At 41.7% G+C, this 26,540-nt stretch overlaps 1 protein-coding gene across 1 annotated transcript; it reads right to left on the bottom strand.

The window, feature by feature from the left end:
* Positions 1–15,294: 15,294 nt before the first annotated feature.
* Positions 15,295–24,407, bottom strand: dll4 (delta-like 4 (Drosophila)). The gene is made up of 11 exons (XM_027170230.2): positions 23,867–24,407; positions 22,812–23,069; positions 22,497–22,554; positions 21,647–21,910; positions 18,582–18,642; positions 18,352–18,482; positions 17,154–17,323; positions 16,851–17,070; positions 16,052–16,766; positions 15,841–15,949; positions 15,295–15,741 (listed from the first exon to the last, which is right to left on the bottom strand). Exons 1-11 carry the CDS (start codon positions 23,918–23,920, stop codon positions 15,736–15,738), a joined length of 2,046 nt encoding a protein of 681 aa, XP_027026031.1. The 5' UTR covers positions 23,921–24,407; the 3' UTR covers positions 15,295–15,735.
* Positions 24,408–26,540: the final 2,133 nt, after the last annotated feature.

A 26,540-nucleotide genomic window follows, 5' to 3' on the forward strand; every position in this document is an offset into this window, starting at 1 on the left:
AGAAGATGGATAGATCTCAGGTCATGTATTTAACCCAAATCGGAAGATTTCGATCAGATGTACACATAATTTCTCAAAATATAGTTTCAATCATATTAAAAAAAAAACAAACAAAAACATTCAACTTTGTCCTATATTTAAATGGGTTTGATGTTCCTCCAGGGGAAAAAAAGTCCTGACACATGTGGAGACAGATCCGTCTGAAAAACAAGACTTGTGAACGCAATGTTCCAACAGGGTTCCAAGAAACGTTGATTCATCACATAAAATTATAATAATTAGTGTGTTAGTGTTCCTGGTCATGTACTAATTCCAGATTAGCACAGATTCTTTAAGTCTCTGAGATAAAAAAAAAAAAAAAAAAAAAAGCTTTTTTTTTTGTTTGTTTTTTTTCTTTTTCTTTTTGAAAGTCAAAAAATATTCTTTGAATTATTATTATTTTTTAAAATAACAATAATGATATTTACTTCAATACTGATATTTAATGATATATTTAATGATATTTAATTTAATGATATTTACTTGTTTTTTTTTTCTTTTTCTTTTTGAAAGTCAAAAAATATTCTTTGAATTATTTTTTTTTTTTTAATAACAATAATGATATTTACTTCAATACTGATATTTAATGATATATTTAATGATATTTAATTTAATATTTACTTGTTTTTTTTCTTTTTCTTTTTGAAAGTCAAAAAAAATTCTTTGAATTATTATTATTATTTTTAATAACAATAATGATATTTACTTCGACATTTTTTAAAATTTAAGATTTTGAATCCATACATTTGCTTTATATATGTCATGTGGTTAGAGTGAGTGTATAAAGTGTGTCTTTTTCTTTGAACGTATTAGTTTTACGGCAACATAATGGAGGATAAAAAACTTTTTTTTTTTTTTTTTTTTTTTGCAGACGGTGTTGGGTTTAACTTTGCTGCTGCTCTTTAGAAGATAAATTAAACCCAAGATTTCACCTGGGGGTTGAACGTTGCCTCGTTTTTCACTTGGATGTATAGTGTGTTATTTAAGTTTCCAAGTCGTGACCTAGTTTCTTCATAAAGGCGATTTTGGCGTTTTTCCAACTCTTCTGTGGTCTTCTTCGAATCATTCTGTGGTCCGACTTCTTAACCTCGCTTGGAATAGATCAGATAAGAGCAACAGACACGTGATAAATTGAATTTCGGCTTTATTTCTTGCTTCTGCTTTTTTTAAGCCAAATGTAATCGATCCGGTCCCAGAGGAATCCTGGCCAGTGTACGTTTTTCTTTCTAGGGTCCGGTTACTAACCCACTTGCACCAGGTGATCCCCATTGTCCAGACGTTTATCACAGTGCTCAGGTGTGTTACGAACCGGAACACAAGAACAATATGAACTCGCAGGGGAACCCAGAACACGGCACTGAGAACCTCTGGCTAAAAACTCAAGAGAGGTAGAACAAGTAAGACTGCAAAACCGAGAACTAGCTGCCAATTTGTCCTGCTGTTTCCATGAAATCTGGAGTAAATCTTCAAGCAGCACCATCCATCATCTCAGACTTGGCTTTCACATTTCGGACAAATCAGATCAGCTCTGTGAAAACACGACCGAACGCACGACACTCACCAGCCTCAGATAATCATTTCCTGAATCAGGATTTTCAAAAATTTCAGTGTGGAATTATTATTTTTCCTTTCTTTTCATTTATTCCTTCATCTTCCACAATTAAAAATGCTTTATTTATTTAAAAGGATGCAGACACAATTGTCCATTTCTAGTTGCATTTAAATTAGGGAAAGGTTCGTGTGTTCCTTCAGCTCACCTCTGTATCTTTGTCTTTCTTGAAGATAATCAGACGGAATAACAACACGGCTTGCAGAGAAAGTGGTCGGACTGTTATAAAGAGTCTCCTTACCAAAAACGTCATATCAGCGGTTAAACGTCATTATCACCAGCTCCAACAACACCTCAGGCCTGTTCATTAGTAATAAATGTATTGAATTGAATGTATAGAATTTTTTTATTTAATTCTATGAAATGTTTTACTAATAGGTCAGAAGGTGCTGATTAAAGGTGAGAGTGTTCAGTGCGCATGTGTGACATTAGCCTCTGCCGTTACCTCTGCCTCGGGTTCTAGGTGTCGAACGTCGCCGTCCGCGTAAAACGGAGCTAAACCTTTCACGGTACGACACACAGTACTACAAAAACACATCTGTATTACCATAGTATTACTTGTAGTGTTCATTTATTGATAAAAATATACCCTCGACCAGCTGCCCCTGCAGGTTCCGCCATAATAGGTGCCTGGGTTACGTATGTATGTATGTATGGGGTGGGGCTATCAAAACAGGGGTGGGGACCCATTTGGGTTAGGGGTGTGTTTGTTTTGGTGATTTCAAATGTCAACAATGGCTTTCAGAGATCGTGCATCTCACCTTTAATTTTCCGTAAGAGTGACACTGACATTTGGCAATCACAGGTTTATTTTAGACGGATGCCTGCATTCATTCACGTATTTCATAAGAAGACATTTATATTCTTATGGACATTTTTGGAAGGAGTCTCCAGTTTCAGACATTTACAGAATTTAGCAGACACTCTTATACATTTTTTTAAATTTCAGTTTATACACATGAGCAATTGAGGTTAAGGGCCTTGCAGTGGCAAATTGGTGGACCTGGGATTCGAACAAATGATATTCCGATCAGTAGTCAAACACCTTAACCACTGAGCTACCACATCCCCATACCACATGGTCAGACATTTGTAACCGTGCTCCAGTTTCTCAGTAACACAACAAACTGCATTTTTTTTATCTTAATAAAATCTTAATATTAATGTTACAAACGGGGGGGGGGCACGGTGGCTTAGTGGTTAGCACGTTCGCCTCAAACCTCCAGGGTTGGGGTTCGATTCCCACGTCCGCCTTGTGTGTGTGGAGTTTGCATGTTCTCCCCGTGCCTCGGGGGTTTCCTCTGGGTACTCTGGTTTCCTCCTCCGGTCCAAAGACATGCATGGTAGGTTGATTGGCATCTCTGGAAAATTGTCCGTAGTGTGTGAGTGTGTGAGTGAATGAGAGTGTGTATGTGCCCTGTGATGGGTTGGCACTCCGTCCAGGGTGTATCCTGCCTCGATGCCCGATGACGCCTGAGATAGGCACAGGCTCCCCGTGACCCGAGAAGTTCGGATAAGCGGTAGAAAATGAATGAAGGAATTTTACAAACGTTTGTAGCTGCAAGAATGATAGCGGCTCATTTTAAGGCTTTATAAAGCGAGGCAGAAAAATCTACAAAGAAAACACAAAAAATATTTGTTTGTTGGAAAAGTTACGATATGCTTCTTTTTTGTTTGGTAACAAAACTACCAGCTCGGTTTAGACTTAAGAGCAGGGAAATCGAATTCTGTTTTGTTTTAAAAGTGTAAAACCCTCAGTAAAGTGTATCGTGTCATAATTCATAACAATTACACAGTAACATGACAAGCTGCATGTTTTTTTTATTTAATTACCTTCCCAAAGGTTTGTTACTGCTGTAACATAAAGTGAGAACTTGTTTTGTAAACGTTTCAAAAACCGAGTTACGCTCCATTTTTTTTGCCATGAATAATAAAAAAAAAAACCCAAAACCCCAAGACGTGCTGTGACTGGAAAATAATCAGCTTTGTTGCTCACAGGAACTGAGATTCATCACACCACTGCATCATTGATTACAGTATGTTCTGAAAGCAGCTTGGCACAGTGTGGTTTGTTCCATATCTACTGCCCAAAAAACCCAAAATGAACACGGTGTCCCATCAGTGAGACTCTGGATGTGATCAGGACATGACCCTCAGCACATGGTCAGAATTCAGTATAAATAGCTAGGCCCTTTCTCCCAGTTCTGCCCCTCGCTATAGGCTCCTGTAAACAACCCTTCAGCCTTCTCTGCTGTTTCACACTTCCTTCTGTTTTCCCCAGGCTCCTCTTTCCTCTTTAGTGTAAAGTAGATTATCTATAAATAGAGGCATTAGCTGCCATCACTCCATCGCATCCCGCGTAAGCTCCTTAAATGTCTGCGTGATGTATAGAGCTTTTTCTCACACGCTGCTACGAGCTCCAGGAGTCGAGTGTTTTGTGTTTACTCTCTCCCGAACCTAAAGCCCCGCTGTCCGGGAGTGTGACCTTGTGTACATCGTAAACACAGCAGCCGTGTGTTATTGTTTTTTATTTCTCTCTCTTCTCTGACCTTCTGTTTTAAAGTATATTTACAGAAATAACAATAGGTCCATATTCTGCTCCTTTTTACCTCAGGAGATTATTAACCCCAGTCAAACTGAGGAATGTTAATCAGGACCAGCTTCCTGCTGCGATCAATAAATCATTTGGTTGAATTGATCTATTCCTCTGGCTAAAGCTTTATTTCCAAAAAGCCCCTCAAAAAAAAAAAAAAAAAAAACCCAACTACAGGCAAATCTGCAGTGTTTCATTAGAAAATATTTAAATATTACATTTTGGGTATAAAAACATCACTTAAAAAGAGTCACAGAAATAAAAATTTTGTTTACAAATTGTTAGAATTTACTACTTTTTAAGCTTTTAAGCTGGTTTGGTAAAAAAAAACAATTACAAGCAAATCTGCAGCGTTTCATTTGAAAATATTTAAATATTACACTTTGGATATAAAAACATCACTTAAAAAAAATTTGTTTACAAATTGTTAGAATTTACTATTTTTTAAGCTTCCAAATAATACAGCTTTAAATAAAAAAAAAGTTATAAAGATGCGATGATGCCTCAAAGTACCTCAGAAAAGTGTATCGTGTTGTAATTTATCATGATAATAATAATTATAATAAGGATTCCAGCCCTATAGCTGATTTTTCATCACCACGAGAAACAAAAACAAGCAATGAACATTAATTCATGATAATTCATGCACAACTGACAAGTGACGACAATGATCGTGAACACCCACAGAAAAACACCCAGGTGCAAAATTCCCTTCATTTCTGTCATTCGTTTTCTTTTTTAAATGCTTGTTGAAATAAACCTCAGCACAAATCTTTAAATCTTCCGATCTTACAAAATCTTTCCTCGTGACCTCAGAGCGATACTCAGAAGGGCGTGTGGAAGTTTCACACAACACAACAAACATGTCTCCACAGGATTAGGACCTGGTTTCAGTCATTAGTTTCTATATATATATCTGTGTGTGTGTACATACATAGTCTGGGTTTTAAAAGTATTGGCACCCCTCGGAAGAATCGTATATGAAAAAAATGATCAGTTGTTCCAGACGATCTTCACATTACCGCACAAAACGTCTCTTTAACGTGTTATAAATTTGTCTAGATTTAAAATCTCACTCTTTATGTACTTAACTGATCAGTCATATAGTCTGTATTCATATTTAATACTCACACTGTCTATATTGCATCTATGTCTGTACTTTTGAGTGTCACAAACAGCTGGAATCAACTTCCTTGTATATTTTATTGTGTACTTCCTTGTATATTTTATTCAACTTCCTTGTATATGTTATTGTGTATTTAAGGCCATGTCCAAAATAATACGTTTTCGTTTGAAAACGTATATTTTCTCTCCGTTTTGGCCTTTCGTCCACACCGAGACGACGTTTTAAGTCAAGGAAAACGTAGCTGTTGTTGGAAGACGCTCTCCAAAGCGGATAAATTTGAAAACGCCGTCTTCTCGTCTTAGTGTGGACTGTGAAGACAGAGGCTTTTGAATACTATGGTGCATTTTTAGTCATGCATTACTCATGCGCGGTAGGGAGATGTAAACATTTTCATACATTTCAGTGTGGACGAGCCTTTTGGAAAGCGTTCGAGAACGATAATGTGGACGCGGAGCGTCTTTAGACGTAAACTCCGTCTTCAAATATATCCGGATTATTGTGGACATGGCCAAAGACAGAACGTGTGTGTTACTGTGTATTTCCTTACTGTTACTCAGAGAACACGGTATAGATTTAATTCCTTTGAAGTGCTCGTTCTTAATGTGGCACTCTCGCACATGTACAGGAAAGAATCCCTGATGTCTCTTGCTCTAGCGACCGTATACAGACCCCCGGGACGCTAAACTGATGTTAGAAATTTTTCAGGTTTTCTTTCAGACCTATTGGTTCATTTTGACAAAGCATTAATTGTAGGAGACTTAACATTCATTAATAACATTTCTGTTGTTAAATTCTGTTAAAGACAAGAATATTACTTATCGACCCAAAAACCAGTACAGAGAAGCTCTCACACTTCAACTTCCATTTAGAGGGATGTTCTGTTACTACTGAATCTTGTCTTTAAAATCATATCACCATATTACAAACACAGCCTTCTTCCAAATTAGAAATATCACCAAGCTGAGAAACATCCTGTCTGTATCTGATGCCGAGAAGCTAGTTCATGCCTTCATGACCTCTAGACTGGACTATTGTAATGCATTACTAGGTGGTTGTCCTGCATCTTTAATAAATAGGTTACAGTTAGTCCAAAATGCAGCTGCCAGAGTTCTCACTAGGACAAGAAAGTATGACCATATAACCCCAATTTTATCATCTCTACACTGGCTACCTGTTAAGTTTAGACCTGATTACAAACTGCTGCTACTTACGTACAAAGCTCTTAATGGTTTAGCTCCCATGTATCTAACTAGTCTTCTAGTTAGACTTCTGCTAGTTCCCAGAATATCTAAGTCTACTAAAGGTGGTAGAGCATTTTCTTATTTAGCTCCCAAACTTTGGAATAGTCTTCCTGATAGTGTTCGGACAGAATGTGTGTTATTGTGTATTAAATACAAAATGTGTGTGTTCTTGTGTATTAAAGGCACAAAGTGTGTTTAATTGTGTATAAAAGACAGAATGTGTGTGTTATTGTGTATTAAAGACAGAATGTGTGTGTTATTGTGTATTAAAGACAGAATGTGTGTTATTGTGTATTAAAGACAGAATGTGTGTGTTATTGTGTATTAAAGACAGAATGTGTGTTATTGTGCATTAAAGACAGAATGTGTGTGTTATTGTGTATTAAAGACAGAATGTGTGTTATTGTGTATTAAAGACAGAATGTGTGTGTTATTGTGTATTAAAGACAGAATGTGTGTTATTGTGCATTAAAGACAGAATGTGTGTGTTATTGTGTATTAAAGACAGAATGTGTGTTGTTGTGTATTAAAGACAGAATGTGTGTTATTGTGTATTAAAGACTGATTGTGTATGTTATTGTGTATTAAAGACAGAATGTGTGTTATTGTGTATTAAAGACAGAATGTGTTTTATTGTGTATTAAAGACAGAATGTGTGTGTTATTGTGTATTAAAGACAGAATGTGTGTTGTTGTGTATTAAAGACTGAATGTGTATGTTATTGTGTATTAAAGACAGAATGTGTGTTGTTGTGTATTAAAGACTGAATGTGTATGTTATTGTGTATTAAAGACTGAATGTGTGTTATTGTGTATTAAAGACAGAATGTGTGTTATTGTGTATTAAAGACAGAATGTGTGTTGTTGTGTATTAAAGACAGAATGTGTGTTATTGTGTATTAAAGACAGAATGTGTGTGTTTTTGTTTATTAAAGACAGAATGTGTGTGTTATTGTGTATTAAAGACAAAATGTGTGTGTTATTGTGTATTAAAGAGAGAATGTGTGTTATTGTGTATTAAAGACAGAATGTGTGTGTTTTTGTTTATTAAAGACAGAATGTGTGTGTTATTGTGTATTAAAGACAAAATGTGTGTGTTATTGTGTATTAAAGAGAGAATGTGTGTTATTGTGTATTAAAGACAGAATGTGTGTGTTTTTGTTTATTAAAGACAGAATGTGTGTGTTATTGTGTATTAAAGACAAAATGTGTGTTATTGTGTATTAAAGAGAGAATGTGTGTTATTGTGTATTAAAGACAGAATGTGTGTTATTGTGTATTAAAGAGAGAATGTGTGTTATTGTGTATTAAAGACAGAATGTGTGTTATTGTGTATTAAAGGCACAATGTGTGTTTTATTGTTTATTAAAGGCACAATGTGTGTTTTATTGTTTTTTAAAGGCACAATGTGTGTTATTGTGTATTAAAGACAGAATGTGTGTTATTGTGTATTAAAGGCACGATGTGTGTTTTATTGTTTATTAAAGGCACAATGTGTGTTTTATTGTTTATTAAAGGCACAATGTGTGTTATTGTGTATTAAAGACAGAATGTGTGTTTTATTGTGTATTAAAGGCACAATGTGTGTTTTATTTAGAGTAATCTGTGAGATATTGTCAGAGGTCCAGCTCAAGTCAACAAAGTCAGACAACAAACAACTAACTAGAATGATTCATATTCACAGACACACAAAAGCAGTCAAAGGTCAAACCGGGAAATCCTAAACACACAGAACAGAGACTATAAAAACAAGGCGGCAGAGAAGCACACAATAACAACCACGAGAATTCAGTACAACAGAAACAACAGCGTACACATTGACTCACTGATCTAACACAGAACAGACACACACAATAGAGTAAGAACACAATGACGGGAGAGGAACAGAAACCAAAACACGAGCACGTGACAAACTTGTTGCCATGGGATACGTGATGGACGTGAGTACAGTTAGATGTCCTGCTCTGTGGTTCTCTGCAGTAAATGTAGTTATGGGGTGCCAATAGTTTTGCAATGAGAACATAGACAACATATTGTTTTCTTCTCATCTTTAACAGGGTGGTGCGAATAATTTTGGAATTCACTCATCCTAATCCACTGGAGTCATCATAATCCGGTTGCAGCATGCGTATCGCAACATGTTGCGAAAATATTGGCACCTGATCATTAAGAAACACCAACCAAAATAGATAAAGGGGAATTTCCGAGCAGTTGTTCTGTCCAGTGAGCTGAATGATACTATACTACGTCCTCGTATACTGTATATAAAGTCATTGTCCTTTGTTTTAATAAAGGGTAAATAATAATGGAGTTAAATAAATAAATAAATAAATAAATAAATAAATAAATAAATAAATCATCCATTTGCGATAAATAACTTTTCTTTTTTACATATATATATATATGTGTACACACGGTATTCGCACAAGCAGGTCTATAAAAAAAATATTTTTTAGAAATATTTTAAATGTTCACCAGAAAGAAGCCGAAGGCTGTTTCTGTACATCTCAGAAAGGAAAAAAAAAAGGTGGATCCGGAGAATAGGAAAAGATGAGGAGGTGGATGAGCGATGCCTGAGAACATGAACAGCAGCAGGAATATTCTGGAAAGTGAATCAGAACATCAGCATAGCGTTTGGGATCTGAAACCAGAACCTGTGGTCTAGAGAGGATGAAAACATAGTTTTAGAACAAAACTAATAAAACGAACTGAAATAATGAAGCTGTAGGTGGACTTTATTTACCATATTTTCATGAAAGGTGCCAATATTTATTTCAAACATTAACACTAAGTTACGATCAGACCAAAGATCAGATAAAACCTACAGACGTCAGTGTTGGGGAGGATTATTTTCCGGCCCAGTCCAGTTCAGCCAGTTATCTGTGAGCTGCTGGTGATGAGATGATTGTCAGGTCTAACAGTGACGCACACAGTAACGCGCCTGGCAATTTACATTAACCTAGTTTACCGAGTTTACGCCTTTTAGCTGTCAAGCGGAAAGAACTCAAATATTTCCTCCCAGGCTGGAAAAATCCACCTGACGACATGTAAGTGTGAGAAATGACTCGGTATGAAGCACGTCATGTCGAATCATGAGGATATGTTAACAAACAGAAAATCGGATTTGTGTGTGTGTGTGTGTGTGTGTGTGTGTGCATGTGTGTGTGTGTGTGTGTGTGTGTGTGTGTATGTGTGTGTTTGTATATGCGTGTTTGTGTGTGTATATGCGTGTGTGTTTGGGTGTGCGTGTGTGTGTGTATGTGTGTGTATGTGTATGTATGTGTGTGTGTGTGTATGTATATGTGTGTGTGTGTGCGTGTCTGTGTGAGTGTGTATGTATGTGTGTGTGTGTGTGAGTGTGTGTGCGTGGATCGACGTGTAGGAAGTGTGTGGTGTGTGTATGTAGCGAGAGACAGTACGTGTAGAGTGACAGTGGTGTCGGCGGGGAGATGAGTGGAGGAGGAGGAGGGTGCGTCCGCCGGCGAAGTGCAGTAGCATGGCGACGTGTTCGCACGAGTTGGGTGAGGGGTGGGTAGGGATTGAGGTGACTGGAGGGGAGTAGAGGTGTGAGGCTCGAGGGCGGGAAGGGATGAGTGTGTGAGGGAGCGTGAGGGGGAGAGAGGCGGAGGTGCGATAGGGGAGCGGGGCTGGATGAGCGGGAGCGGTGGTCGGGAGGTTTGTGTGCGTGACTGTGGGGTGGATGGGTAGAGTGAGCGCAGTGTGTGGGAGTACGGATGGGGTGGAGTCCCGTGGGTGAGTGAGGGGTGGTGTGGTGGTAGGGGAAGTGGTGAGTCGTGGTGTTATGTATGGGGTGTGTGTGGTATGTATGTGCGAATGTAGGTGTGTGTGTATGGAGTGTGGTATGTGTGTGTGTGTGTTACCGCCGGTGGACGGGTGGGACTGTGTGAGTGAGTGGTGAGGGCTGGTGTATGGGCGTAACTGTGTGTATATGGGGTGTGTGGTGGTGTGGTGTGTGTGGATATGGAGTTGTGTGATGTTGTAGTGTGGGTGTGTAGAATGTTTGTGTGATGTGCGTGTGTGTGAGGTGTGTGGATGTGAGTCGCATGTGTTGTATGTATGTGGTGTGTAGTGAGTGCAGAGTGTGTGTTGTGTGTGTGTGAGTGTGTGTGAGTGAGTGTGTGTGTACTGTGAATGTGGTGTGTGGTGATGGTATGAGATGTGTGATGTGTATGTGTATGTGTGTGTGTCGGTGTGTGTGTGTGATGTGTGTGTGTGTGTGTGTGAGTGCTGGTTGTGTGTGAGATGGAGGCCTGGAGGGTATGTAGTAGGTAGCGGGAGCTGGAGATGGGAGAGTGGGAGGGGCGTGAGTGGTGAGGGCCGAGGAGGGGTGTGCGGGAGGGGAGGGTGGGTGGGAGCTGAGGGTGCTGGAGGGAGTGGAGTGCACACTCGGAGATGGGCCCGTGCGGGAGCGGGCGGGACTGCGGGGAAGGTCAGCGTGTGAGGGAGAGGGGTGGGCCTGAGGGAGTGGGCGGGAGAGTGGGGCCAGCGCGTAGGTGTGTGCGTGTAGAGGGGTGGTCGCGAGTGAGGGGCAGGGTGTGCGGTGATGGGGAGGATGAGTGGGGGTGGAGACGGTGTGGGGAGGGAGCGATGTGTGTGGGTGAGTGTGGGTGTAGAGTGGGGAGGGATGTGTTGTGGGTGTGTGTGAGGGCCGTAAGCAATAGCTGTGGTGTGGAGAGCGAGAGTGCGAGGTCCGGACATGGGACGGGTGTGTGTGTGTCGTGCGAGGGTAGGTGAGTGGGTGAGATCGGAAGGGAGGAGTGCGTGAGGGAGGGTGTGTGTAGTGAGTCGTGTGTGGGTATGAGGTGTGTAGCGTGCGAGTGAAGGAGGAAGAGTAGGGTGGGTGTGGCTGAGGAGATGATGACCAAGCCCGTGTAGTCGAAATGCGTGTGGTGGAGGTGAGTGTGTGTGAGTAGGTGGTAGGGTGTGCGTGTGTGTAGTGTAGTGTGGCTGGCGTGTGCGCCCGTGTCGTGTGTGGGTAGTGAGGTGTGTGTAGTGTGCTATGTGCGTGAGTGTGTGTGGTGTGAGTAGTGGGTGGGTGTGTGAGTGTGGTGTGTGAGTGGGGCGGTGTGGATGTGAGTGGGAGGAGTGTGTAATGTGTGTGTGTGTGTGTGTGTTAATGGGTGCTGTGTGTGGTATGGGTCTGTGTCGTGAGTGTGGAGTGGGTGGGATGTGTGCCGCTGTGGGGTGTGAGTGCGAGGGGTGTGGTGTGAGCTGTGTAGTGGTCGTGTGGAGGTGTGATGGTATGTGTGTGGGTGTGTGTGTGTGTGAGCGACGCTCGTGTGTGTGTGGGAGTGGGTGTGGAGTGTGTGTGTGTGGTGTGTGTCGGTGGGAGGTGATGCTGTGTGTGAGAAATGGCCGTGTATGATGCAGGTGTGGTGTGTGTGTGATGTGGTGTGAGTGCTGTGGTGTGGTGGTGTGTGTGTGAGATGTGGTGTGTGAGAGTGTGATGTGTGTGTTGTGTGTGTGGTGGTGTGTGTGTAGGTGTGTGTGTGTGTGTATGTGTGTGATGTGTGGTGTGTGTGGTGTGTGTGTGTGTGTGTGTGTGTGTGGTAGTGTGCTGTGGTGTTGTGTGTGTAGGTGTGTGTGTGTGCTGGTGTGTGTGTGTGATATGTGTGTGGTTATGTGTGTGTGTATGTGTGGTGTGTGGGCGTGTGCGTGTGTGGAGTGTGGGTGTGGCGTGTGTGTGTGTGTGGTAGTGGTGTGTGTGTAGTGTGTGTGTGTGTGTGTGTGTGTGTGTGTGTGTATGGTGTGGTGTGTGTGTGTGTGCGTGTGTGTGTGTGTGTGTGTGTGTGTGTGTGTGTGTGTGTGTGTGTGTGTGTGTATGTGTGTGTGTGTGGTGCCTCTCATTGAGCATGTCAGTGACCTCTAGTGTTAATTAGTGAAAGCTGCAGACTGCAGGAACGTCACCACTTCACTTAGTTCTGGTTTGGAGATGAACACAAAGAGAAGCAGCAGGTTGTGGTGGTGATCCTGTGCACCTGATTGGTCTGTTCGCTCGGCTGGAATGTAAAGCATGCAGGAAGAGTGAAACAACAACAACAACAACAACAACAACAACAACAACAATAACAAAAGTCCTAATTATTCCTCTTATTATTTACGCAGCTCCTTCTTCTCATTTCATATGAATGTCTTTCCTGTAAATGAGTCCATGTGAATGGAAATGAGAGGAACCCACAACAACAACAACAACAACAACAACAACAACAACAACAACAACATAAACGATGCGTGAGAAAAGTGTCTGTCCTGCACCGGCATGTTCTGCATTTTTTAATCAGAAAGGAAGCAGGAAATGATGTCACTAGGTCACAAACAGGATGCTGTGATTATAACACAATGAGAATGCCTGGCCATGTGATGGAGACCCTGAGGCCAAAGAGCAACACACACACACACACACACACACACACACACACACACACACACACACACACACACACACACACACACACACACACTGTTCTGTGTAACAGGTTGCAAGTCGAAAGCTTTACCACATGACTAATTACTGCGATAACAAGTGTTATGTGACGGAAGCGTTTTGCTAACCTTGTTGCTTTCCGAGCATCCTTTTCACCCGGACACTCTGATGACGCTGTGTGCATCTGTGTGTATATGTGTGTGTGTGTGTGTCTGTATGTGTGTGTGTATGTGTGTGTGTGTGTGTGTGTGTGCGTATGTGTGTGTGAGGTTTGCTTACTGCTGATGGTGGCGTAAATAATAACTAATAAATAACCGAGTCGTGTACTTCACATCCTTGACCCTCTGCCCGGTCGAGCACGACGCTGGACTGAGTGGTGAATCATTTCCAGATGAGAGAAAAAAAAAGGCGAGACCTGCCTTCAGGTGTTTGTCACGGCTTTGACACACGGGACCTAAACTTGTACCAGGTGTCGACATCTTTCTCAGACATGTCAGTGTTGTTGAGTCTCGGCTTGCTCTCCTAATGGAGGACGTAAATTTCCTCCCTGTGGAACAGACGACCTTTCTGGCCTTTCCTCCGTTAAGTGGAGACCCAGGTGACCCTGCGCCACCCGTATGGAAAAAGCCACAATAAATAATCCGGGGTTCGAGCTCCAGATTGCTCAATTAAACCTTTTTTTTTTCAAAGCACGTAGATATTTAGTGTTTTGTTGGCGGTGCCAGCTTTACCCCGAAGCCCATCTGTGCGGGACACGACCACATGCACGGCTCAGCCTCGGTCTTTTGTTACGGGTTACAGGAGACGGGAGTGGTAGAGGCAGCACTGTATCTCCCTTTTAACCCCCCCACCCCCTACACACACTTCCACAAACACACACACACCCCACCCTATCCCACTCCATGAAGATGAAGCCAAGGCTATTTGGCGGCGAAAGCCACGTGCATGTGCCTGCTCTTTATCGCCGCGTCGCTCGCCACGTGGAGCTGAACGAGAGCGAGAGGGGTGGCATATGCCGCTGTTTTTATGGTGGAGCAGGGTTGCACCCTGGGGGCATCTGTTTCGCTCCCCGCACTTTGCCAGCTCGAGGGGCCTGTAGCCGAGGCAACGGATTTAAATTTCAAGCCAGTTTACAAGTCGGGGGGGCAACAGGGTGAGAAGGATTTTTTTTTTTTTGGATGTAAAGAAAAAAAAAAGAAAAAAAAAAAATCTAACTCAGCAAAAACAAGCCATGAAAGAATTCTTTTTTTTATTCTTCAGTTTGTTTGTGTGTTTTTTTTTTATAAATATGCATTATATACAAAAAATAATAGTATAAAACATATAAAGAGCAGTGTGTCGTAATTAAATTAACTCTGCAAATAATCATTTGTCTTAAAAATTACATTATTGGTCTAAATTTATAGGCAGTCAGCGGTTGGTGTGCAGTCACTCCTTTTTATTTATTATTTATTTGTATTTCATTTGTAGTCATTCTTTTCTCCGATCCCTGCTGCTACACGCTGGTTCATGATTGCATCGATTCCTGTTTTTTTTTTTTTCCACGGATCCGACAACGACGCACGGCAGGAGCGTTCCCTCTGTCCGTCCGTCCCTCTGTCCGTCCGTCAGTCCGTCCGTCCCCTTCCTTTTAAGGCTTTTTTGTGAAATTTGGGCTGCATACAATCTCAGAGAAAAAAAATCTTGATATGATTTGTACTTTTTTGTTTTGTACAGACATTCGTTTCCTCGTGATGGATGGAAGAGGCTGTGATTCCGCACTCATCTCCTCTAATCTGTGTTTTTTTTTCCCTTTTCTTTTTTGCATAGCGGGCGATGATGCTGGCGTGAAGGTTCGGAAGTCCCTGGCACCTTCGAAGTGATTAGTTGGCAGATGACGTGTCTGTGATTATCACATGATAGTGAGAGAGAGAGGGAGAGGGGGGGAGAGAGAGAGAGAGAGAGAGAGAGAGAGAGAGAGAGAGAGAGAGGGGGGGAGAGGAGAGAGAGAGATGGAAGAGAGAGAGAGAGAGAGAGAGAAAGAAAGAGGAGGAGAGATGGGGGAGGACTGAGAGACAAAGAGAGAGAGAGAGAGAGAGAGAGAAAGAAAGAAAGAAAGAGGGGAGAGAGAGAGAGGGGGGAGAGTGAGAGAGAGAGAATAAGAGAGAGGGGGAGAGAGAGAGAGAGAGAATAAGAATAAGAGAGACGGGGAGAGAGAGAGAGAGAGGGGGAGAGAGAGAGAGAGAGAATAAGAGAGACGGGGAGAGAGAGAGGGGGAGAGAGAGAGAGAGAGAGAGAGAGAGAGAGAGAGCGCTCACTCCATCAGTGTGGGGAGGGGCCACGTCTCTGTGCCAGACTTTTCCCCCCTCTGGTCCTACTGCAGTGCAGTCAGTGTAAGTCCTGCTTTTTTTCCTTCCTTACAATCTTGAGAGGAAAAAAAAACATAAAACCATACCGTAGGGGTCAAAAAAAAAGAAAAAGAAAAGAAAAGACAACATCCAGGACTGTACACGTCTGTACACTTTAAGCACACTTCGTCTATTGCGTCCTCAAGTTTCTCAGAGCAGCAGTGGACATCACAAAAAATCATCTCCAGTCTTTCAGTTCTTTTTTTTTTGTAAACAATCCAGAAAATTCTGCTTTGATTGTGTTTTTTTACTCCTCACATCTTCCATCTTCCATCTTCCGTGACCTCCGGTCATGTTTATACCTGAAAACAACAACAACAACAACAACAACAATCTAATTATTTGGAACATTTAGATGTATCAAAGATTCTCCTCTCGTTTGTTTGTTCTGTCGTTCTCACCTCGGTTGCTATGACGCATTCACTTCTCTCCTCCGCTATTACAAACACAGACTGGTACATGGAGTCTCTCGGGGAACATATCGTCGATATCCTACACTCCGGCTTTTCACTGCGCACACAAATCACACACTCGGTGTTAAGAAGGAAAAGCAGGCATCGTGAAAGAGGACTGCATTTTGTTTGTTCCCTCGAGAGCGGCTCCTGGACTCACCTGTACATTCTACTCAACGGTATTTTGTCTTCTAAACTCTTTTCGTACTTGTGACTTTTATCCTCTTGCGTCTGGATTTCTTTAAACTCTTTTGATGAGCTGAAGTCTAGATGGTAGTTCTTGAGGATGTAATTCGATTTCTCCTGAACGCAGTCCACCTCCAGGTCCACCTTCTTGTTGGTGTTCTTGAGCTGTGACGTTGGGATCAGGTTGTCCCTCTGCGCGTCTGACTGGTTGTTCATAGCGTCGTGAGTCCTTTCGGCCGCCGCTTGGCGGTGAATGTGACGCAGCGCGATGGCCACCATGCACACTAGTATAAGTAGAGCCACCAAACCTACACCTAGGGACACGGCGGCCCATTGGAAGTCATCCGTGTTTAGCTGGACGGGATGCGTGGCGGCGTAATAGTCGCAGCGCGGCCCTGTGAAGCCACTGGGACACAGACACATGGGAGGGCCGTCCAGGGTGCTGCTGCACGATCCTCCGTTCATGCAGACGTTCTCCGTTGAGCAGGGGGCGCTCTGGAGCTTGCAGTTCCGTCCAGAGTACCCCGGAGAGCACGAGCAGGTGTAGTCGTTGACGCCGTCGTGACAGGTGCCGCCGTTAGCGCAGGGGTTGGAGGAGCAGTCGTTGATGTTGATCTCGCAGCGCTGGCCTGTAAATCCTGCTCGACAGCTGCACATACGGACGCCAGCAAGGATCACACACGCGCCACCTGTGGAGCACCGGGTGTTCAGTTACGCACAGGTAAACACACACACACACACACACACACACAGAAGGTGGGGACAGGACGTACCATTAGCGCACGGCAGAGTTGTACACTTGTCCACCCTTTTCTCACAATTGAGTCCGGTGTATCCTTTAGGGCAGTCACATGCATAGCTACGTCCGTTGTCTCTCTCATGGCACTTCCCACCCTGAAAGCAGGGCATGTCTGCACAGGTCAGGAGGCTGTGCTCACAGTGTGTGCCCTCAAACCCTGGCAGACACGTGCACGTGTAGCCATTATCCAGCTCCTGTAAGAGACATGGCTTTTAGCAATCCTTCTCTGTTAGCATGCTAAGCTTCACGCTAGGACATGAGCAGCAGCACAACTCACCACGCAGTGTCCTCGGTTCCTGCACGGGCTGCTGTCGCAGTGACGCACCTCCAGCTCACAGTTGACGCCGGTGTATCCCGGCCTGCACAGGCACGTGTAGCTGCCCTGCCCGGTGTTCATACACGTGGCTCCGTTCATGCACGGCTTGTGGTGGGTGCAGAAGTTCAGATCTAGTGTCAAATGTGAATGATAGCACTTAAATCACTGCCTAGAGTCAACTCGCTAGTCACGAAACCCTGCGTACGCTCCACTGCCACGTGCTCACTGACATTCTGACTGATAAAAACCCTTTAAACTTTCAATACGCCATAGATGCTAGAAACATCACATTAGTACATCTGCATACTGTATATACCCTTAAAAGTGGGTTCCTACTCTTACAAAGGGGTTGTTTGATTAGTTCAGGGTTCCTTCTAAGAGAAAGAACTTAAGTAGCCTTAAGTAGAAGATTTAAATGATTTCCCAGACGAAGAAGAACCTTTAAGGATCCCGAGTGACCAGCATTAATGTATCCAATGACAGAGATTTAAGCACTTATGTACGTCGCTCTGTTTAAGGGCGTCTGTCACATGCTGTAAATGTAAATAAGTGCCGATAGAGATGTAGTAAGCTCAGTTTTTGAGAAAGATGATGTTTAAGCTTTGATCGGTGCTTCTGGAATTCTGACGCTAATTTTCGAATGTGGTAGCCTAGTGGTTAAGGTGTTGGGCTACCGATCGGAAAGGTTGTGAGTTTGATTCCTATGTCCACCAGGTTCCCACTGCTGGGCCCCTGAGCAAGGCCCTTAACCCTCAATTGCTCAGTTGTATAGAAATGTAAGTCGCTCTGGATTAGTGGGTCTGCTACATGCTGTGAATGTCTGTAGAAGTGATGAAAAAAGGTTCCATTCAGCTTCCTAAAAGTTTCTTCAGTATATAAAATGCATCCATCTGGAATGAATTAAAGGTCCTGTGTAACTTAATAACACAAAAGGAAGCCTTAAGAGTCTGCTTTTCTATTGTAGTAAAACCTGCACCCATGCAATCGCTTTAAAGACGAACGCAATCTAAGAAATATTAGGAATGTAACATTGTGTGTGTGTGTGTGTGTGTGGGGGGGGGGGTTCCTTTCAGATAGGGTTCTGAACTCATTTCAATCTTTTGATATTTTTCTATCAGATATTTCATTAATCATCACTTAGCCTGGTGTTCGGACTCACCTTGATCACAGAAGAGTCCACCCCATCCTTCTTTACAGTGACACTCCCACGGCTTGTGGCACGTACCATGCTTACACACGGGGTATTTCTTACACTCGGTGCAGAACATTCCCTGCCAGCCATCTCTGCACCTGCAACACGACCACAGAACAGCACTCGTTATTAGCGCTCGGTGAACCTGTATTTGAATATTTACTGACTTGAAACATGCTTCCAGCTTGTGTACTTACACGCACTCTCCGGGACTGGAGCAGTTCCCGTTAGCTTCGCTGCAGCCTTTAAGGCAGATCGCTGTGAAAGGATATACAAATGCAGATTACTAACACGGGAACTCACCGAACATCAGTTTAGCAATGAAAACCTTTCTGGTATTATTGATGTGAATTAAACAAAATCGATAAGAACGATCCTGATCATTTGGTAGCTATTAGCGGTTATTTACTGCTGTCTATCTCAGTCTCAGTACCAAACTAGTTTCACTTTAATCTTCTTAATTTTCTTATCATTAATGTTATACGATGCTAAGCTAGTAAACAAACTAGTAACAGCAGAAACCCACTATAAAGTCTCTGGGAAACACATATCTCTAATATCCTATGATGAGGAACAAGCAAGTTTAGTAAGCTAGCACAGAACACAACCGCTCCGTGGCCCAACTGACCACGACAGACAAACAAATAAACAAACGATCAAAACCTTTCCTTTATGTCAATTATATTTATTATTCGGCGTCACAAGATCAGATAGCTAATGATATCGATATACTTTTTTGGAGGTAGCATAGCATTTAGTTAGCTATGACTTATTTGTAAACAAATGTTTATTAGCTGTGTGGCTTTTCACCTCTGACGGAAGCACGTCTGTATCCGAACAGACAGAATTCCAGTAACATAAAGACATTTCTTTGTCGAGGACGCGGTTGCGGATTAGCATCGTGTCTTAACCGCTCTAGATCGCCACACTTAACATGTTGTCACTTGTTATTTTGACTTAACTCATGACTTCGATTAAATTTCTTGTTGTTTCTGCTTAATAACTTGTACGTTTGCCTTAATAACCCGTCGTTTAAAAATCATCAGAGATTAGGTGTAAAACTGAATTTCACCGATTTTCACTCTGTTTTTTTGAGATAGGTGGGAATTACGATATCCCGGAGTAATGAGTTATAAACAGAATAATGACCTTGTACATTTGATCAAAGAGACAAACAGAGCAGATATTAAACATGAAGAATCCGTGTATCTGTTTCTCGCTATGGACATTGTGAAATTCTCCATCTGGACACAATACGAGTTATTAATGACTTGTTATTAATCTTGTATATATAATCTGTACTGTACATAACAAACTAACTTGTTGTGTAGATTAAATGCATTGTTATTAATAGTAATGGATAAGTTGTAAAGATGAACAATGACGATATCAACAATCCACACATGACCACGCCCCCTCCCTGGTTTAGGAGCACCTGATTGGACAGACTTGTGTGTTTGTAATTGGCCTGTGGGTGACACAGTGAGCCCCATTTTTTTAAGTGGGTTGAACTGCTGCTTTTTAGACCGGAACAGATGCTCCATCTCAATTAGAAAAAAAAAACGGACAGCTGCCGCTATTGTTGTTCTCAGTTCGCGCGAGCCGTAATTTTGCAGCTGCCACGCCGCAGAGCCACAATGAGAGCGCGCGCAACGGTGGCGCGTGTCGGATAATAACGCCGCGATTAGTCGGGCGCGTGCGCGCTGGGGATTAAATTACCAAGCACGCGCTCTCTCTCTCTTTCTGGCCGCGCGCCCACGCACACACACGCGCGCACGCACACACACACACACACACACACACACACACACACACACACACACACACACACACACACAGCCCTAATTTATCCCGTTTCACCAGTAATAAGCAAAGGTTCCTGCGCACGCGCACTTCTTTTTCCCTATAAATTCACGCGTACATTAAACCCTTCACTCACACCGTAATCTGGGTCACAGACATTCATAGCGTTTCCTTCTTCAACAAAGCACACATCTGAGATCAAATCCCATAGAAGGTTCTAGGTACAATCTATACAATCTAAATACACAATAGAAAAGTTTTAGCCATGTTGTAAAATGTGTCTTAATCTCACGTGCCAGGAGTTTTAAATGTACATCTTTCTGCTCTACCTTCAGCGTGACCTTTAGTTTCATGCTCACAGTTTAATACTTGTGCTGTATGTTTTATGAGAATCTGCATTCATGCTTCAGGATGGTAAAATGCACAAAAGGCACAAAACCAGAACCGAAACCAGATCCAAACTGAGCATTTGGCAAAGTAAACCGCATGGGGCTCTCAGTAATGGCATTAACCATAATGACTGCTACTCAGACTGCTAGAGAAAGCAGCTGGCTTGACATATTGGACATGTTTCTAACAGGGTTGCCAGATTTTGTCTTAAAACCCACCCGTGCTTTTCAAAGCACACTCTCGGGGTACTAAACCGTACCAGCCCTCGTCTCGGGCCTGGTTCAATTCATCACGTATAAATTTCCTATAAAAGGTATTTAAGTTGAATTTTTCTGCATTTACACAGAAAAAGTACATAAGCGTCAAATATAAGTGAAAGATCCAAACAACAAAGAGAAATGCAATTAACGGTTTTCCTTCTGAAAGTGTAGATAATACCGAGTTAGCAAACATTATTAAAGCCCTTGTATTTATTTTATGATCTAATTTGAGATTATGGATTTATTCCAAACCTCCTTGACATGAGAACAAACAGGGTTTAAATAATGTCGACTAAACTCTAAAGATAAATGCAATTAAAAAAGAAAAGCTTTTGTAAGTGGAAAAGAAAGTAAGGAGTTCCCTGTTGGCAAAAAAAGTTTAAGAAGCCCTACATCAAACCGAACGACCTTAACGGTGATTTAGAAATAGCACACGGGAGAAAAAGATATATTTCTCCGCATGGTTTGGAAATTGTAATGGAAATTAAGTGGGAAAAACTAGCAAATGCCTACAAAGATTTATCAGCGTGCCATGCAGAGTTTTATTTAAAGCCATCTGGATCGAATAAGCTCCAGCTACCACAGAACACCTGGGACACGGTTTGAAATGAACTCTGCAAAGCAACAGATCTCCAGGTCGACTAGGTGCCTGGATCACATCTGAAACATTGAGGCTATGAGGTTGGGCGATTAAAACAGAGGCCCACGTGCACCTGAGAAAGCGCACAGTCTGATGAGAGCAAGGTGAAGCACTAAAGCAGACCCTGAGTCTCCTAAAGGCCAGTGCGTGGTGATCTCTGATTGCTTACGTTGATCGCAGTATTCTCCTTTCCAGCCGGGGAGACAGGATAAATGCCCGTCTGGGTTGCAGGTGTAGTGGCCAAAACGGTCGTCCCTGGGCGTGCATTTTTTGGAACAACTGTCTCCGTAGTAATTTTCATTGCAGATGAACCGGTAAGAATACCTTAGCTCCGTCTGCTGATCGCATTGGACATCCTGAGACCACCCAGCCCCTACTTGCAGCTGTTTTTGGATGGGAAAAGAACTAATCTGTAAGTCGGGGTTGTCTGAGTCTATGGAGGGGGAGAAAAAGAAAGAAAAACATTTTTGTCAATCTGTGAATAGAAGAAATATAAGTTTACACTCCTGATAATAGACTTCGAGGTCGACTCTAATCCATAGGAATGAAAAAAATAAAAAGACCCCGAATTTCCTTTTTCCTTTAAGTCGAGCGAAAAACATTCCCATGCTATTATCCCGTTCCAAAGGGCGGGACACAGAAAGGTGTAAAATACAGGAAAGTGCCGTCGGATGGTTTTGGCAAGCGTCGAGTATTCTCACCAAAGCCCACTGCGCTTTCCCACGCCAAAAATACACTAAAGGAAGTCCAATTGTGTTCGAGTATGAGAATGTGAAGGTGTTTTTGAAGCCAGAGGAAAGCGCAGTTCCACAGTTGTTCGTGTGCTTCACAAAAACAACAGCTTCGCATGAATATTTTTATTACAGAAACGATTTCTGATGCAATCGACTGCAATAAAAAATATTATATAGTGGACATAACCTTTATTACTACATTGTAAAAAAAAAAAAATCAGTTCTGTAAAGCGTTTGTGTGTATTATAGTGTCGCCCTCTTGTGGATAAAAAAGGAAGTACTTACCTACAGGTGGATCCTCTGTAGGTGAATACAAGGCCTCAATAATCAAAGAAAATGATCCCTAAGAGGAGAAAATGCCATAAATACATCTTAATTACAGCTGTGACGACAATCTAAAACTGATTCATGTTATCTGACTATAAACCAGCGCTAAGAGTTCATGCAGCAATGCAAGTGTAGTTTCTGCACAGTACTGCTACGTACTGCTGATTTATGTTCTGTGCAATATTTAGACACACACACACACACACACACACACACACACTCATGCTTTTAGCTTCACTTTTCCAAATGACGCATGCACTTTTTTCCTCCTACCGGCCATCCAAAGTTGAAGGGCAGGCGTATGGATGCGCTCTGGGATCCGTCCTCCATCCTAAAGGAGTTGGAGCCCAGCACTGGGGTGACGGTGCTCCCAAAGATGCATTTTCCCGGAGACACGTTCTGCTGGTAGTTCTTCAGACAAATGCGAAAAAAAGTCCTGCAGTCCGGGCTGCATGAGGTTCCGCTCCCCAGAATACCTTTAAAATTCTTGAACTCCTGGAGCTTGAGCTCGAAAACACCAGTTCCCAATATCTATATATAATTATATAGAGAGAGAACAGGTGCTTCAGACATGAAGGTGTGTGTGTGTGTGTTTTACCTGCCTGTAAAGGTGGAATGTGTTGGACCATTTGAAGCTTATATGCTGCCCAAACTTCATGCCACAGGTACCAAAGATGTTTCTTTTAATGGCTCCAACAAGTATCAGGAAAAGTTTTCCAGCTTTATTCTAGTTTAATGTGTAGCGTGATCCAAACACTTCTCCTGATGCCAAAGCAGTTCTATTCTATCATTTAAAAAACACAAACTCGAGCTTTTCTCAACACGATGCCCACATTTTTCATCAATTCCTCATTTGATCCTAACAGCCTGGATTGTTAAACTGCTCTCCTTTAAAGGTTTTCCAAAACAAACAAAAAACAATCCCAAAAAAAAAAAAGTCTAATCCTTTACAGCTGCTCCAGAACACAACACACACCACCTTTACATATACTTTTATATTTCCTGTAACCCAAATGAGTTATTTTAGTGTTTTATTAAGCAGCTGTGCACTTTACACCACTTCTGTTTTCGCCTGTATTCATGTTCATGCAAAGGAAAAATAGAGAAAAAAAGATGCAGCTTTGTTTTGTCATGCAGCACTAAGTCAGTATCTGTTAATCAAACGCTCTTCATCTCTGAGCTTAGATCTTATTATTATTATTATTATTATTATTATTATTATTATTATTTGTCATGTTCTGGTTCTTAACCACTCCGCGCTGCAACACTGTCAGAAATAGAACTAATGAAGAGGATGATGATGATGAAGAGGATGATGATTTATTTACCTGCGTTAGGAGCGCGCTGAAGCATGCGATCAGAAAGGTGAACCAAGCTGCCATCCTTTTATATTTTCCCAAAATGCTGTAGCGGTGCAGCCGGGTCACCACCCGCGGGGAATATTTCCTAGCAAAAAATGGAAGCTCCTATTCCCAAAGTGGAAGGAAGGCTTAAAAAAAAAAAAATCAAAAAATCAAATAAAAATAAATAAATAAAGCACACAAAAGTACGAGGAGGAAAAAGGGAATATATTCCTGCGCGCGTCGCCGCTCCTCTTCGTGCGCAAAAGGCGCGTTCAAATTTCCAGGTTATCCAAAAGGTGAAGGTGAAGCGCTGGATCCAGTCTTATTATCCGACCCGTCCTCTCATGTTCACTATTCCACAAACCTTCCGTGTGTGTGTGTGTGTGTGTGTGTGTGTGTATGTGGGAGAGAGAGAGAGTCGCCTCGGTGTGTGTGTGTGTGTTGTTGTATGCGACTGTGTGCGTTATGGTGCTGTAATCACGCAAATCGTCCTCACGCGTCTCTCCTTAAGTCGTGAATGAAGTGTTAGTCCAGGAGCACGGCGCTATTTATACGAGCTTCTAGTCCGCGCTGCTCATTGCATAAACTGTCCATCATTAGACACGCCCACTTTATTCAACAACCCCCTCCTTCTCAAGCCACGCCCATTCGCTCCTACAACAATAGTGTTCACATGTAGGCTACTGGAACAAACAGTGCGATGCAAAGGATTCTGTTCAATTTTGTGAAAAAAATAATAATAAATAAATAAATAAATAAACAAACAAACAAACAAACAAACAAACAAATAAATAAATAAATAATAATAATAATAATAATAATAATAATAATAATAATAATAATAAGTATTCCAATTTTGTTTTTCTAAATTTTTTATTAGACTATACAATAAGTATATCATTGCGGAACCCTATATGAAGTACATTGAATAAAACCAAAGCATGAGAAATCTCCTAGATGGGAAAGCTTATGCATTCTTTAATTGTTCCTCTTACGTTAATGAGTAGAACCCTATTGGAGAGGCTTCTCGGTATTCTTGAGGAACCCACTGTGATCCCCCCCAAATATAAAAAAGCTCCATTAAGGAATCATTAATCAATCAAACGAAATGAAATCTTGAAGCTGTAACTGTTCATTGGCTGATTGTTTTTGGGAAGAAATTGCGCTGTAGAAACCTACAGCAATGTTTCCTGGGCAGAAAGAGTTCTAAGTGCCAAATAAAGAACCTTTCAGGAACCGAGTTACCTTCTAAATGTGTAAATAAATCGTATATTATAAAGCAGAAGAATGCGATTCCACACATTCATAATGTTTCACCAATTAACCCAGTTCTCCATTTTAAGTAAAACAGAAGGTTAAACACAGACACACACACACACACACACACACACACACACACACACACACACACACACACACACACACACACACACACGTTTTTTTTTTTTTTCACATTCACACTTTTTTTTACTTTCACACTATCTTCTACCACAACACCGTTTAAAACAGGACTCTGATTGGCCGGAAGGTGTTGATTAGTTTTCTATAACAGCAGCTCTGACGGTAGAACAGCTGTAAAAAATCACAGGTTCATGATAAAAATCTGTTCTGATATGTTATCGTTTCTATAGCAACAGCTTGTCCACATAAGCAGATTTGGATACGAGGTGTTCAGTGAAGAGATGTTTATTTTACGTTAATGGAAGGAGTCTCCAGTTTCAGTTCTTCGTAAGAGACGAAGGTAAAGCTGTAAAACCGTCAGAACGCTTTCTCTGTAACACTGTTTTTCTTTTTAACTTCAAGAGATGGACGAACGTGATGCCGTTGAGCGGACGACTGTTTGTAGCTGCAACACGTGAGAACGTACAGTATATGTGACAACAGGAAGTCATTTGTTTTGAGGACAACATTATCTGTAACTAAAAATAATAGAAAAAGTGTGACATTCTTTAAATATTTCTATTTGTTGGCAAATTGTGAAATGAGATGTTTGTTTGGACGTCCACTGAGCCGAGGCCGACTCTAAGAATCCTGAGACATCTCCAGTTAGACTCTTTGGTACTCAGGAGATCAGAAGTCCTTGAACCTCACACCAATACAACATTTAACTGACTGTATATTACAATCACACCCCAGTGTCACCCATATGAGGATGAGGTTCCCCCTTGAGTCTGGTTCCTCTCAAGGTTTCTTCCTTTACCAATTTAAGGGAGTTTTTCCTTGCCACTGCTGCCTGAGTCACCTCAGACTTGCTCATAGGGGAATAAATACATACACACTGTGAACTATATACAACTAATAATAATCTAGAATTTTTATTCTGTTAATTCTTATTTCTTTTATTATTCGTTAATTCCTTTATCATTAATTATGTTTACCTTCTGCTCTGTGTTTATGTTCTGTAAAGCTGCTTTGAGACAATGTCTATTGTAAAAAGCGCTATACAAATAAACTTGAATTGAATTGAATTGTTTTTTTTTTGGGGGGGGGGGGATTTTACAGTAACTTTCTCAGAGTTATTTTGTAGATTAGTAAACACTAATGAGTCACTACACTGTCCAGGCAACTGCATGGATGACTGCCTCATTTACAGGTGATAAACACAGAGTCACAACACCACTTTACATTTCCAGCATACGCCCTTATCCAGAGCAACATA

This window comes from Tachysurus fulvidraco, chromosome 16, assembly GCF_022655615.1.
Source record: "Tachysurus fulvidraco isolate hzauxx_2018 chromosome 16, HZAU_PFXX_2.0, whole genome shotgun sequence".
NCBI classification, from domain to species: domain Eukaryota; kingdom Metazoa; phylum Chordata; class Actinopteri; order Siluriformes; family Bagridae; genus Tachysurus; species Tachysurus fulvidraco.